Source organism: Ursus maritimus, unplaced genomic scaffold (assembly GCF_017311325.1).
Source record: "Ursus maritimus isolate PB19 unplaced genomic scaffold, ASM1731132v1 scaffold_12, whole genome shotgun sequence".
NCBI classification, from domain to species: Eukaryota; Metazoa; Chordata; class Mammalia; order Carnivora; family Ursidae; genus Ursus; species Ursus maritimus.
Window position 1 is genome coordinate 14,456,570 of NW_024423564.1, and position 13,108 is coordinate 14,469,677.

Genomic DNA, 13,108 nt, shown 5'->3' on the forward strand with positions numbered 1-13,108 from the left:
GGGTCTGCAACCGGCCCAACAGGCGGGTCCCGGGGTCGTGTAAAGAACGCGGTAGAAACATCCTCCAAGTCAACGCCACCAAATTCACGTTTTCCATTGCTCTTTCGGGTCATGGGCCATTTATGAGCATCTCTAATTTTGCAGACGTGGCGTTCGACAATGCTTATTTAGCACCTCCTTTGTGTGCAGAGAGAGAAGGAATATTGAGACGCCGTCTCACCTTCAGAAGTTACAGCCCGGAAGAGTGGCCTCGGTAGATGTTTCCTACTGCAACAGCCGCTTCTGGAGATCTTACTTACATCCCGCCAAATCCACCCGTGCCTTTATAACCGGCTCTATGAGAAGCCTTAAGACTGGCATGGTTAAACCGAATTTAAGCGAGGAGCGTTTGCGTTAGCCTGAAATTTTCCAAGCACGACCCTCGGGCTCTTCCGTCTCTTAACATCCTCGTTCTCGCATTGCTTTGAAAAATTCTTTCGTTAGATGCGATGGAGAAATTCCTGGGTCATCTTTTAGGACTTCTTTATTCAGCTGAAGTCTTCTGCAGAAGTCCTGCCCCGGGAAGCCGGCGTTTTTCAACTAAGGCTCCCAAGTGCAAATGCAGGGCTCTCTGGTCCGCTCGGTGGCGCTTTCGCCTCTGCGTACCCCGGAGCTTCCTCCCGAGGGGTCTCCCGCCGTGGACCGCCAGGTGGCGCCCTTCTCGAAGGGAACTCACCTCAGTCACAGATGGCGGGAGAATTGCCTGGCAACGGAAACTGGGCGTTCCAAACAATTGGGACCCGGGATCCTCCGCGTGCGTGGTGTGCGGCTGCGCGGGCTTCCCATCCCTCACATCAGCGTCTCACTCCGCATTTTACCATGCCTTTCACCCGAGACCCTTTCCAGCACCCTACGTTGGACAACGATGATACCTACCTGGGAAAACTCCGGGCTTCCAAGGTACTGTGGTTTCTTGCGTAGATTCCCACCAAGGTGGATGGCGCTCTTTCTGTTGGCGCGATGGACAGAGATGGTAACTTAAAGCACTCTGGTGAGGACACTGAGTCAGGTACGGTAGAAGTTTGTTTTCTGCCTGCCTCCTTGGCTCCATATTCAGAGATGCTTTTGAGGAGAGGGAACTAGAGCTCTAGCCCAGAGGAACAAGGGGCTCTCGTTGCCCAAAGCAAAGCTTGGTATAATGTGGATTAAACAGGCCCAGGTCCCACCAAACTACTCTTTGCCCTGTTTGGAAACCTGTTCTCTGAAGAGATATGAGATATGGAATGGGAGAGAATGCTCTAGTAGCCACCAGGTCATGCTTTATATATCTGCCCTTACAACATCTCTGTCTTTTGGTTTATGCTGGAATGTGTTTTTGTATGTGTGTCAGTGATTTGGGGAATTTAGATGATCTTTGTTTCTGGAGAAGTATTAGGGATGCTTGAAATGGTGCAAAATAAGGTGAATTCAATAGTGATTGTGGTTTGATAGCAGAATCAAAGAGCTTCCTTTTGTTTATTCAACGTTTATCACTTACTGTATGCCAGGCACTCTGCCAACACTGAGGATGTATAGATGAGTTAGATGTGGCTCCTGCTTTAGAGAAACTCTAGTAGAAAAGCTGACAATAGCAGCAGCAAAAATGCTGGCACAATAGCACATGTGCTGTGACAAGAGTTATACATCGTGTGTCAGGAGAACTGGTTGCTTAAAGGTAAGCTTCCCAGAGCCAGGTGAGTTTTCACATCCAAATATGAGTTAGCTGGGCCAGGGGAGGGAGGAGGTGGAATGTGAGTTAGAAAGAAGGAAACAAGAACCAGACATTCAAGGCATAGGGGGCAGCAGGTGCACATACATGGAAAGGAGAGAAAGAGTGGCTTGTTTGGGGGCAAAGAGTCCAGAATGGCTGGAGCATCGATGTGAGATGGAGGAGGGGAGAGAACAGGAGCTGGAGTCATCTTGTTGGGCTGGGTGTGCTGTGTACACCATGCTAGTGAACTAGGATTCCGTCCTGGGGGCGCTGGGGGATCATGTCAGGATTTTAAGCACTAGAGAGTGACACAGTCAATGGGTGTTTTAGAAAGCACAGTGGTAGTAGATTGAATAGAACGGGAGCAGGGACAAGAGGAATCAGGAAGGAGGCAGGAGCCTCAGAAGGCAGCAATCTCCAGGAGGAATAATGGATCTCAAGCAGGGGATGGCAATGAGGTGCCAATGTGAAAAGGTTGCCACGGGCAGAACCGATGAAACTTCGTGGCTGGATATGGTCCCAAGAGAAGGGACAAGTCTAGGGTAGCTCCTAGGTTTCCGAGGGCTTACTTGATACCATTTACTGAATGAGGCATCCAGGGGACGCAGGTTTGGGGAGAAACCTGGTTCAGATTGGTTATGCAGATGTTGCTTTTGTGGTGCTTGTGGGACATTGAAGTGGAGATGAAGAGCAGGCCACATGGTTGAGAGTTCTAGGTTGAAGATGAATATCTGGGAGCCACAGTATCCATGTGGTGGTCGCAGCCACAGGAAGGAATGAGCTCATCCAGTGAATGTGAGAATACGAAAAACAGCAGTGAAACCCCCGGAGAATGCACTGTCTAAGGGGCAGAGGCAGAAAGTAGAGCTGACAAGGGAGCTGAGCAGTAGCAGCTCGAGGCAGGAGGAAAACCAGGAGAAGCTGGACCCACAGAGCATGGAGAGAACACGTGAGAGAATCAGAACCGTGGTGCCGAAAATGAAGAGGTCAAATAAGATCAGGTCTGGAAAGGATCCACCTAACCTAACTAAAGATAAACATTGGTCACCAGCAAGGGCGGTTTCCGTGCTTACTTGACAAAGAGGCCAGACTGTGGTGGCTAAAGAGGGGATGGAAACGGGGAGAAAGTGAAGGTAGTAAATGTTGACTCTTGAAGTGCAGTTCTGCAGGGAAGGCGATAGAATGGTAACGAGACAGTGATAAAGGAATGAGAGAGAAGCTGGGTATACGAGATGGGTACCAGGACGGTACAGGTCTCTGAAGCATGGGGAAAGGGTAGGTTTGGGGAAGAAAGGTTATTCTTTTTATTATTACTTTTGAAGTATAGTTGACCTACAGTGTTCTATTCATTTCAGGTGTACAACATAGTGATTTGACAATCCTATACATTACTCAGTGTTCACCACAGTAAGTGTAGACAACACCTGTCACCGTGTAACATTATTACAACAGTATTGACTCTCTTCCCGATGCTGTACTTTTCATGCCTGTGACTTATATAACTGAAAGTTCGTATCTCTTCATTTCTTCACCTATTTCACCCATCTCTTCACCCACCTTCCTTCTGGCAACCATTAGTTTGTTCTGTGCATTTATGGGTCTGTTTCTGCTTTTGTTTGTTTTGTTTTTCAGTGAAATAACATGGTATTGGTCCCTCTTTGTCTGAGTTATTTCACTTAGCAAATACCCTCTAGCTCCATCCATGTTGTTGAAGATGGCAAGATTTTTCTTTTTTATGGCTGAGTAATATTCCATTGTGGATAGATAGCTAGATGAGCAGATAAAGAATGAAGTTATATATAGATATATATATAGAGAGAGAGAGATCACATTTTCTTCATCCATTCATCTATCAATGGGTGCTTTATTGCTTCCATATCTTGGCTGTTGTAAATAACACTGCAGTAAATATAGTGCATATATCCTTTTGAATTAATGTTTTCATTTTCTTTGGGTAAATACCTAGTAGTGGAATTACTGGATTGTATGACATTTCTATTTTTAGGAGCCTCTATCCTGTTTTCCCCCATGGCTGCACCAATTTACGCATTCCCTTTTCTCCACATCCTCACCAACACTTGTTATTTCTTGCCCTTTTGATACTAGACATTCTGACAAGTGTGAGGTGATGTCTCATTGTGGTTTTGGTTTGCATTTCCCTGACCATCAGTGATGTTGAACATCTTTTCCTGTGTCTGTTGGCCATTTCTATGTCCTCTTTGGAAAAATGTCTATGCAGGTCCTCTGCCCATTTTTTAATCAGTTTGGTTTTTTTGGTGTTGTTGAATTGTATAAGTTCTTTATATATTTTGGATATTAATTCCTTATCAGATATATCATTTGCAAATATCTTCTTTCATTCAGTAGGTTGTCTTTTCATTTTGTTGATGCCTTCCTTTGTGCAAAAGCTTTTTATTTTGGTGTATTCCCAATAGTTTATTTTTGCTTTTGTTTCCTTTCCCGGAGGAGATATATCCATAAATATGATGATAAGGCTAATGTCTAAGAAATTATTGCCTATGTTTCCTTTTAGGAACTTGATGGTTTCAGTTCTCACATTTAGGTCTTTAATCCATTTTCATCTTGTTTTTGTGTAGGTGTAAGAAAGTGGCCCATTTTCATTGTTTTGCATGTAGCTGCCCAGTTTTCCCAGCACCATTTATCAAAGAAACTGTCTTTTCCCCATTGTGTATTCTTGCCTCCTTTTCATAGATCAATTGACCATATAAGAATGGGTTTATTTCTGGGCTCTCTGTTCTATTCCACCGATCTGTGTCTGATTTTGTGCCAGTACTATATTGGTTTTTTTTTTTAAGTTTACGTATTTGTTTTAGCAATCTCTACACCCAACATAGGGCTCAAACTCATGACCCCAAAATCAAGATTTGCATGCTCTCCCAACCAAGCCGGCCAGATGTCTCAAGTACTGTATTGTTTGGATTACTATAGCTTTGTGGTGTATCTATCTACTACCTTGAAATCTGGGATTGTGCTACCTCCATCTTTGTTCTTTCTCAAGATTGCTTTGATATTCAAAGTCTTTTGTGGTTCCATAAATTTTAGGATTATTTTTTCTAGTCTTGTGAAAAATGCTGTTGGTATTTTGATGGGGATTGCACTGAATCTATAGATTGCTTTGGGTAGTATGGACATTTTAACAATATTAATTCTTCCAATCCATGAGCATGATGTATCTTTCCATTTGTGCTGTCTTCAATTTCTTTCATCAGTGTCTTATAATTTTCAGGTTAAATTTATTCCTAGATATTTTATTATTTTTGGTGCAATTGTAAATGTGATTGTTTTCTTAATTTGTCTTTCTGCTGCTTTGTTATTGATATATAGAAACACAACAGATTTCTTTATATTAATTTTGTACTCTGCAGCTTTAGGGCATTCATTTATTTTATTTTTTTTAAAGATTTTATTTATTTATTTGACAGAGAAAGAGAGACAGCCAGCGAGAGAGGGAACACAAGCAGGGGGAGTGGGAGAGGAAGAAGCAGGCTCCCAGCGGAGCAGGGAGCCCCATGTGGGGCTCGATCCCAGGACCCTGGGATCACGCCCTGAGCCGAAGGCAGATGCTTAACGACTGAGCCACCCAGGCGCCCCAAGGGCATTCATTTGTTAGTTCTAATAGTTTTTCGGCAGTCTATAGTGTTTTCTATATATAGTATCGTGTCATGTGCAAATAATAAGAGTTTTACTTCTTCCTTACTGATTTGGATGCCTTTTATTCCTTTTTCTTGTCTGATTGATGTAGCTAAGACTTCCAGTACTATGTTGAGTAAAAGTGGTGATCGTGGACATCCTTGTTTTGTTCCTGAACTTAGAAGAAAATCTTTCAGTTTTTCACCATTGAAATTGATGTTAGCTGTGGGTTTTCATATTTACCGTTACTGTGTTGAGATACGCTCCCTCTAAACCTATCTGTTGAGATTTTTTAAAATAATAAACAGATATTGTATTTTGTCAAATGCTTTTTCTGCATCTATTAAGATGATCATATGGTTGTTATCCTTCCTCTTGTTAACGTGATATATCACATTGATTTGTGAATACTGACCCACCCTTGCATCGCTGGAATCAATCCCACTTGATAATAGTGAATGATCCGTCAAATGTATTATTGAATTTGGTGTACTAATATTTTGTTGAAGATTTTTACATCTCTGTTCATCAGGGATATTGGCTTGTAGTTTTCTTTCATTCATAGTGTCTGGTTTTGGTATCAGGGTAATGCTGGCCTTGTAGAATGAATTTGGAAGTTTTCCTTCCTCTTCTATTTTTTGGAATAGTTTGAAAAGAGTAGGTATTAACTGTTCTTTAAACGTTTGGTAGAATTCACTTGTGAAGCTATCTGGTCCTGCACTTTTGTTTGTTGGAAGTTTTTTTTATTACCATTTCAGTTTTGTTACTAGTAATTGGTCAGTTCAAATTTTCTATTTCTTCTTGATTTCGTTTTGGAAGATTTTTATGTTTCCAGGAATTTATCCAAATTGCTCAATTTGTTGGCATATAATTTTTCACAGTATTTTGTTATAGTTCTTTGTGTTTCTGTGATGTTGGTTATTATTTTTCCTCCTTCGTTTCTGATTTTATTTAAGTCCTTGCTCTCTCTCTCTCTCTCTTTTTTTTTTCCTGATGGGTCTGGCTACAGGTTTATCAATTTTATGTTTTCCAAGAACCAGCTCTCGGTTTCATTTGGTTTCTTTGATCTTGGTGTGTGTTTCAGTCTCTCATTTATTTCTGCTCAGGTCTTTATTATTTCCTTCCTTCTACTAACTTTGTTGGTCTTTGTTAGGCTTTGTTTGTTCTTTTTTCTAGTTTCTTTAGGTATAAGATTAGATTATTTGAGATTTTTCTTGTTTCTTGAGGTAGGCCTGTATCGCTATAAAATTCCCTCTTACAACTCTCAAAGACTTTGGACAGACAGTTGTGTTTTCATTTTCTCCGTGTTTTTATTTCCTCTGATTTCTTAGTTGAACCATTGGTTGCTTAGTAGCCTGTTGTTTAGCCTCCGTGTGTTTGTGTTTTCTGGGTATTTTTTCTCCTAGTTGATTTCCAGTTTCATACCATTGTGGTCAGAAAAGTTGCTTGATGTGATTTCAGTCTTCTCGAATTTATTGAGACTTGTTTTGTAGCCTGACGTGTGATCTATCCTGGAGAATGCTCCATGTGCACTTGAAAAGCTCCATGTGCTTTGGGTAGAATGCTGTGTATACATATGTTGGGTCCATCTGATCTAATGTGTCGTTCAAAGCCATAATTTCTTTGTTGGTTTTCTGTCTGGATGGTTTATCCATTGATGTAAGTGGGTGTTAAAGTCCCCTAGTATTGGTGCATTACTGTCAGTTTCTTCCTTAATGTCTATTAATATTTGTGTATTTAGGTGCTCCTAATTTGGGTACATAGACATTCACAATTATGATCTCCTCTTGTTGGATTGATGCCTCTATCACTATGTAATGCCCTTATTTGACTCTTGCTACAGTCTTTGTTTTAAAGTTTATTTTGTCTAATGTAAGTATTGCTACGTGGCCTTTTTTTTTTTTTTTTTGCTTCCATTTGAATGGCATCTTTTTCCATTCATAAGGGTTATCCTTGAGTAAAACGTACAATCCTTTCTTTGAGATGGAAGGACATTGGATGTGAGGATGGTATTCATGCTTGACGGTCTTGACTTTCCCAATGAAAGACAGTCTCATCCTTCCGCTGAATGAGGACATGATGAGGCTCGTGTAGTCTTTAAGGAATGGGAGGAGAGCTGCCTATGCTTGCATCACGTATTTGTAGTTTTCTTGTTTCATTTGTCATCTTTTTTGGTGATAGCACACTGTCTGATACATACTATTCAATTAATGTCTAACTGACCTGAGTTACACAGCACTGCCATATATAGAGGGGCGGGGGTTCCAACACTGGATCGGTTGAATTTGATTTCTGCTAGGTTGAAGCTGTACTCACTGGAGTGCAGTCATTATTCAAACAGTATTTCATTTCTGAACACCGTGTGGTAGGTCGCAGTGCTAGGTACTAGAGTACAGGGAACAATATGGCATTTTACATTAAATGGAAGAAATCAGTTATGTGCTTTTCACGTTCATGCTTACGGGGTTCTAGTTAGAAGACTGACTGTCCAGTGTACTTTTTCTTTGACACTTCTGCAGTCACAATGAACCCTTCCCTGCTTGCTGCCATCTTTTTCTATTCCTGCTTTAGATACTGCATTCTCCTGCTTCTTCTGTCTCTGACTACCTTAGTGTCCTTTCTCTTTCCTCCCCCCCATTATAATATTGTGCAGTCGTGAGCCCCTGTGGCCACACTCCTTTTTGTAGGCATCAGCCACTACTTCATGTGGATGACCCCCAGACCCTTATTACTAGTTCTGAGCTCTCCTCCAAGTTGCACACTTCCCATTTTCCACCTGTTGACTGCATTTAGACAACTTGCCTTTTCTTCAAACTCAGTACATCTAAACTTGAGCTCATCATCTTTCTTATCTTTTCCACACTCCTCACCCCATCCCACGCACCCCTTTTCCTGTATTCCTGGCCTACCTCTGTCAGTTCTAAGACTGAAAACTTAGGAGCATCAAAAGCCTAGGAGTCTTGCTTCATAGCATTCTTCCCTTTGAAGATATCCCTCTGAGGTCCAGTTAAAATAGGATGGAATAAGGAGATGGGTGTCGCTGAAGCTATCACCTCAGCAAGGCCTCCTGTAACCAGGTCCTGCGTGTGGTTTCTCTTTTGCAGAAACTGCCATATAAGAACCCAGCTCACCTTGCTCAGCAACAGGAACCCTGGAGTCGGCTCAGCTCAACTCCCACAATCACCTCCATGAGGCGGGATGTTTATTTTTTTGATCCTGAGGTACCTAGCATTGAAATGCTATTTCTCTTTACATCTGCTTAAGATTCATGAGTATCTTTTTTGAAAAGTAGTCTGTCCTTAATGGCGTCAGCATCTTTATTTTGTCCCCAGTCCAAGGTCCTACCAAATCTAAAACCTAACACCAATTTATCTGGCCTCTGGGAAGTCTGAAGACTTGTGTTTTGATCCAGTTGATTATCTGGAGCAAATCATTTTCTCACCAGACTTTTCATTCTTCTGACTATAACCATAAATGAGGTAAGGCCCATTAACCCCAAGTGAAGGACAATATGATTTCCATATCCCCAGTGAGAGCTCACCCCTCATTAGACCTAACCATGACAGAATTCTGCATTGACAAGAGTTAAATGTCTTTGGGATGTAAGGAGTTGGTGGACCTTACGCCCAAAAGGGGTTCACTCAGCTTTTGGGGAAAAAGTAGAGCCCAACAGAACCTGACTAGAGTTGGGGTAGAGGTAGCAAGTTAACCCTGGGGGGACTGACTTCCTCTGTAGATACCAAAGGATGACCTGGATTTCCGCTTAGCAGCCTTGTACAACCACCACACAGGGACATTCAAGAACAAAAGTGAGATACTCTTACACCAGGAGACCACCCAGGATACCCATGGGTAAGTGGTGGAGGCAGAGCCTCTCCACCCTAAGGACAATGCCATCCAGTCATGTAAGGTAAAGTGTCACCTGGAAAATAACAAAGATAATCAATAGGTACTCGTTTGTATACACATTTCTGTGCTTTTTACATCTGTATCTATAATGCAATTTCTGTATTTTTATTAACTAAAATGAATAGCGATCCTCCAGCATTGGGCTCATTTGTATAAACAAACAAAACCTTAGTTAATTCCCAGAGGGTAAAAAGGGCCTTTGGCTGCATTATTTTTAAGGCTGCATGCAACTATCTTTCCCTCCTCACCTTTCTTCTTCTGATTGATTTCACTGTCCCGTTCTTCCCCGTACCATCTTCTAGAATCATCAAGACCCAATTCCCTGGAGAACTTTTACCCCCTCCTCCGCCACCTTCCATCACTTCCCGAGCTAACATCAGACACTGGATCAACCCTAAGAAGGAGTCTATCCACAGCATCCAGGGATCCATAGGTAAGGGTTAGAAGACTGGATGGGCAGATGGGTGGTACAAGAGTTTTTAAAAATTGACCCAGGAATCAGGGAGTTGAGGTGATTGGTCATTAGGAAACTTCAGGGATAACTGAAGGTCTTGGAATAGCAGTGACTAAGTTGGCACATTATCAGACTAATACCACAGGACATACTGCCTATAAACTAGGAAATGAATTCAATTTTTCAGAGCCTTTAACTCAGCCTTAGGTCTAGGGGAAAAAATGTCTAGCAAAGGGCAGAAACCTGGGAGTGGAAGACCTACAGCTTTCTCCCATCGGTCCTCTCTATAGGCCAGTTTCCCCAGCTATTACAAGAACTTTCTCCACAGTACCCAGAAATGTATGTGTGATTACAGGTTCCCAGAAAAGGCAAAGGATTTGAAATTCATAGCCTACCCCATTCTCTTTTCTCCACAGTGTCCCCTCACACTGCAGCCACCAATGGAGGCTACTCCAGAAAGAATGATGGTGGCTTCTTCTCTACCTAATGTTGACAGGCCCCTGGACTAATAAGTCGTAGCGGAACATCCTGCTGCCCACCTCCATTAAATAGATTTGTGCTGGATGAAGCCTGAAGTGTGTTACCCATGGACTAAGAGTTGCCACTTGACTGCTCTTAAAATGTGGGAGGGAAGTTTCCCAAATTCTAGAAACTAGTCCTATTGGACATATTTGCAATTGGGAAAGTCATCTTGCTGAAAAGCTAAGGATTTAGAACAAAACAACACGTGGGGTGCCTTTGTGGCTTGGTTAGTTAACCATCTGACTCTTGGATCTCAGCTCGCGTCTTGGGTCTCAGGGTCATGAGTTCAGGCCCTACACTGGGCTGGGTGTGGAGCGTACTTAAAAAGAACAAAACCGTTTTTGGCAGGGTACAGGTATTCATATTTTGTAAACCGGACTCATTCCAAACATAGATAAATGCATTCAACATTTCTTGCAAACTTGTATGTGAGCCACTGAGCTAACTGTTGGGGAAATGAGTGGACACAGCCCATTCTCTTAATGAGCCTACCACACCATAATTCTGGTAACTCTATGTATGTAGCGTTAACATTGATGCTGAGGTCACACTTAACATATTTCAGACCTTCTGGATTTAGTCATCTGCTGGGCTCTACTTTTCCATAAGGGTGCCATCTTCCTGGACCTGGCTCTTTGCTACTGTTCATTCTCTAATTCTGCTGTCTTCTTGCCTGGGAGTCAATTCCCTTTTCTTTGTCAGTTTGTGCTGTGAAATACAGCCCTTGATACTTATAAATGTGGTTCAATAACCTGGTGCTTGGGCTTGAAGGTACCTAAAAACATGCATTAATGTGGTTTCTAAAATTGTAAGTCACTCAGGGGAAACTGCTATTAGATTGGGCAAGAAATCGCAGACCTTTCAGAATATTGTAGGGTAAATTCCCATTTCTAAGTCTGGACAGCATATGCATTGCTGAATAATTCAGATATGAAAGAGTTTCTTCCTGTTACTCAGGTACAGGGTCCTTAAATTCCATCAAACTATCGCAGCCCCTCTTCCACAGAGATACTCCAACCTATTCAGACAGTATCTGCTGCCAAGTGGCAATATCAAGTTTCAGTTCTATTTAGAATGGCTGACAGTGGCAGAGAGGGGTGACTCTCTGGCTGATCATCTCATGCAGGTTGATACTGAAAAATTTATTACCATGACCCATACATCAAGGCTTTTAGAAATACAGACTCACAGACCTCCCCAATAATTCTAATTCAGTAAATCTGGGGCGGGTCCCTGGAATCTGAATTCTTACAAGCCCTGCAAGTTCTCTTATTGAAAAATATATATATATATAAAACCTTCAGGGGCAGACGCTGTACAGGGGGGCACCAGTGTTAGTACCATACAAAGGGTCATCACAAGGCGGGCCGAAAGGAAAAAAGGGAAGAGACTAAGGAAAAACACTGCAGCAGCAAACAAGGCTTCAGTGGCCTTCCTGCTCCCGCGGGTTGGGCGACAGCTCCTTCACCCCCGCCTTCGCCCCCCAGCGCCCTGGCCCGCCGCCGACTGTTAACGATTAGCCCCAATGCCACGGGCGGCCGCGCTCCGGGGCCGGGCTCAGATCAGAATCGCCTCGATAATCAGTGGCCCGGGACAAGCCCGGCCTCGTCTATCTGATCAATTCATCACTTCCGAGCGCCGGGCCCCGTAAGACCGGTTCCGGGACCGCGGCGTTGCCGCCGCCCAAGGGGCCTCGCTGCACAGCGCCCCGAGGAGGGGCTTCGCAGGAGGGGAGCTTTTCATCTCGGGTCGGCCCGGCGGGGCTAGGGTCACAACCCGATCAAATAAGATCAACGTGTAGGCGGGGGGGGGCTCAGGGACGGGCGCACACACTCGCCTTGCACGCATCATGCACACACACATTCGCGCGTCCACTCACGCAGACCACACGCGCCGTCCACGCAGCACCCTAACACCACACAGTCCACCCTCTGCCCAGCCCGCTCTCCCTCCGTGGAACGAGCGGAAGTCCGCACCCTCTTTTAAATCCCTCCGCCTCAGAGGATTCTGGGAGGAACCACTGAGCACAGGCTGTCGTCCGGTATGCCCTTTGCTGCCCTCGAGTGGCTCGGAGGGAAACCCAGGTCCCAGAGAAAAGCAGGACAAATTCCCGCAATACTAAATCGTGCTTGTCTTATGATCTTTGTGCAGGTACATATTTATATCCGTATCTATAGCTTTCTTTTGATCTTTGACCCAAGTCTTTGATCCAAGTTTTGAATATAATATGATTCAGTCTCAGGAGATTTGTAGGTGATTGCTCTCATGGAGAAGGCAAATACTGGTCAATATCAGCGTCCCCAGGAGCTCCTTCCCCCAGGGCAGAAGGAAAACATCATTTTACCCAAGGGAAAGGTGAGAATAGATTATTTAAATCCAGTCTTAGGATAACTGAAATGAGTAAAGGTAGAAAGGCATATTCCTGTCATTTACAAGAGCCCCCTTGCCACCCCGAACTTGATGCTATGGCAGTCATATTGCTGAACCTTCACTTACTTTCATGTCCATTAAAGCATGTCTAAGTTTCAAACTCCAGAATCAGTAGTGAAAAAAAAAGTAGTGATTATATAATGGGAATTAGCTTTCACATCAGGGAACGCAATTCTAATGTCTCAGTTCCTTCTTTCTCCTTCTTCAATGAAAAAGGTTATGTGTGTGGGAAAAATAAATCAGAAGAATTTTGTGAATTTATAATTTGTAACTGTACCAGTTCCACCACGCACTTAAACAAATAGGGGGAAATTAACCATTTATGTGCAAGAATCCCATTGGTTGAAGGATTTTCTGGGTGTATGGCTGGTTAACCTGATAACCTCATTTGAATAAGTTTATGCCTGGTAATG

At 43.1% G+C, this 13,108-nt stretch overlaps 1 protein-coding gene and 1 non-coding gene across 2 annotated transcripts; one reads left to right on the forward strand and one right to left on the reverse strand.

Moving 5' to 3' along the window:
• Positions 1–770: 770 nt before the first annotated feature.
• On the forward strand, positions 771–10,307 carry CUNH1orf194 (chromosome unknown C1orf194 homolog). Its single transcript, XM_008703995.1, has 5 exons — positions 771–939; positions 8,485–8,601; positions 9,117–9,232; positions 9,592–9,722; positions 10,160–10,307. The coding sequence occupies exons 1-5, from the start codon at positions 859–861 to the stop codon at positions 10,228–10,230; spliced, it is 516 nt and encodes a 171-aa protein (XP_008702217.1). The 5' UTR covers positions 771–858; the 3' UTR covers positions 10,231–10,307.
• A 1,515-nt stretch (positions 10,308–11,822) lies between these two features.
• On the reverse strand, positions 11,823–12,225 carry LOC121102136. Its single transcript, XR_005834228.1, has one exon.
• Positions 12,226–13,108: the final 883 nt, after the last annotated feature.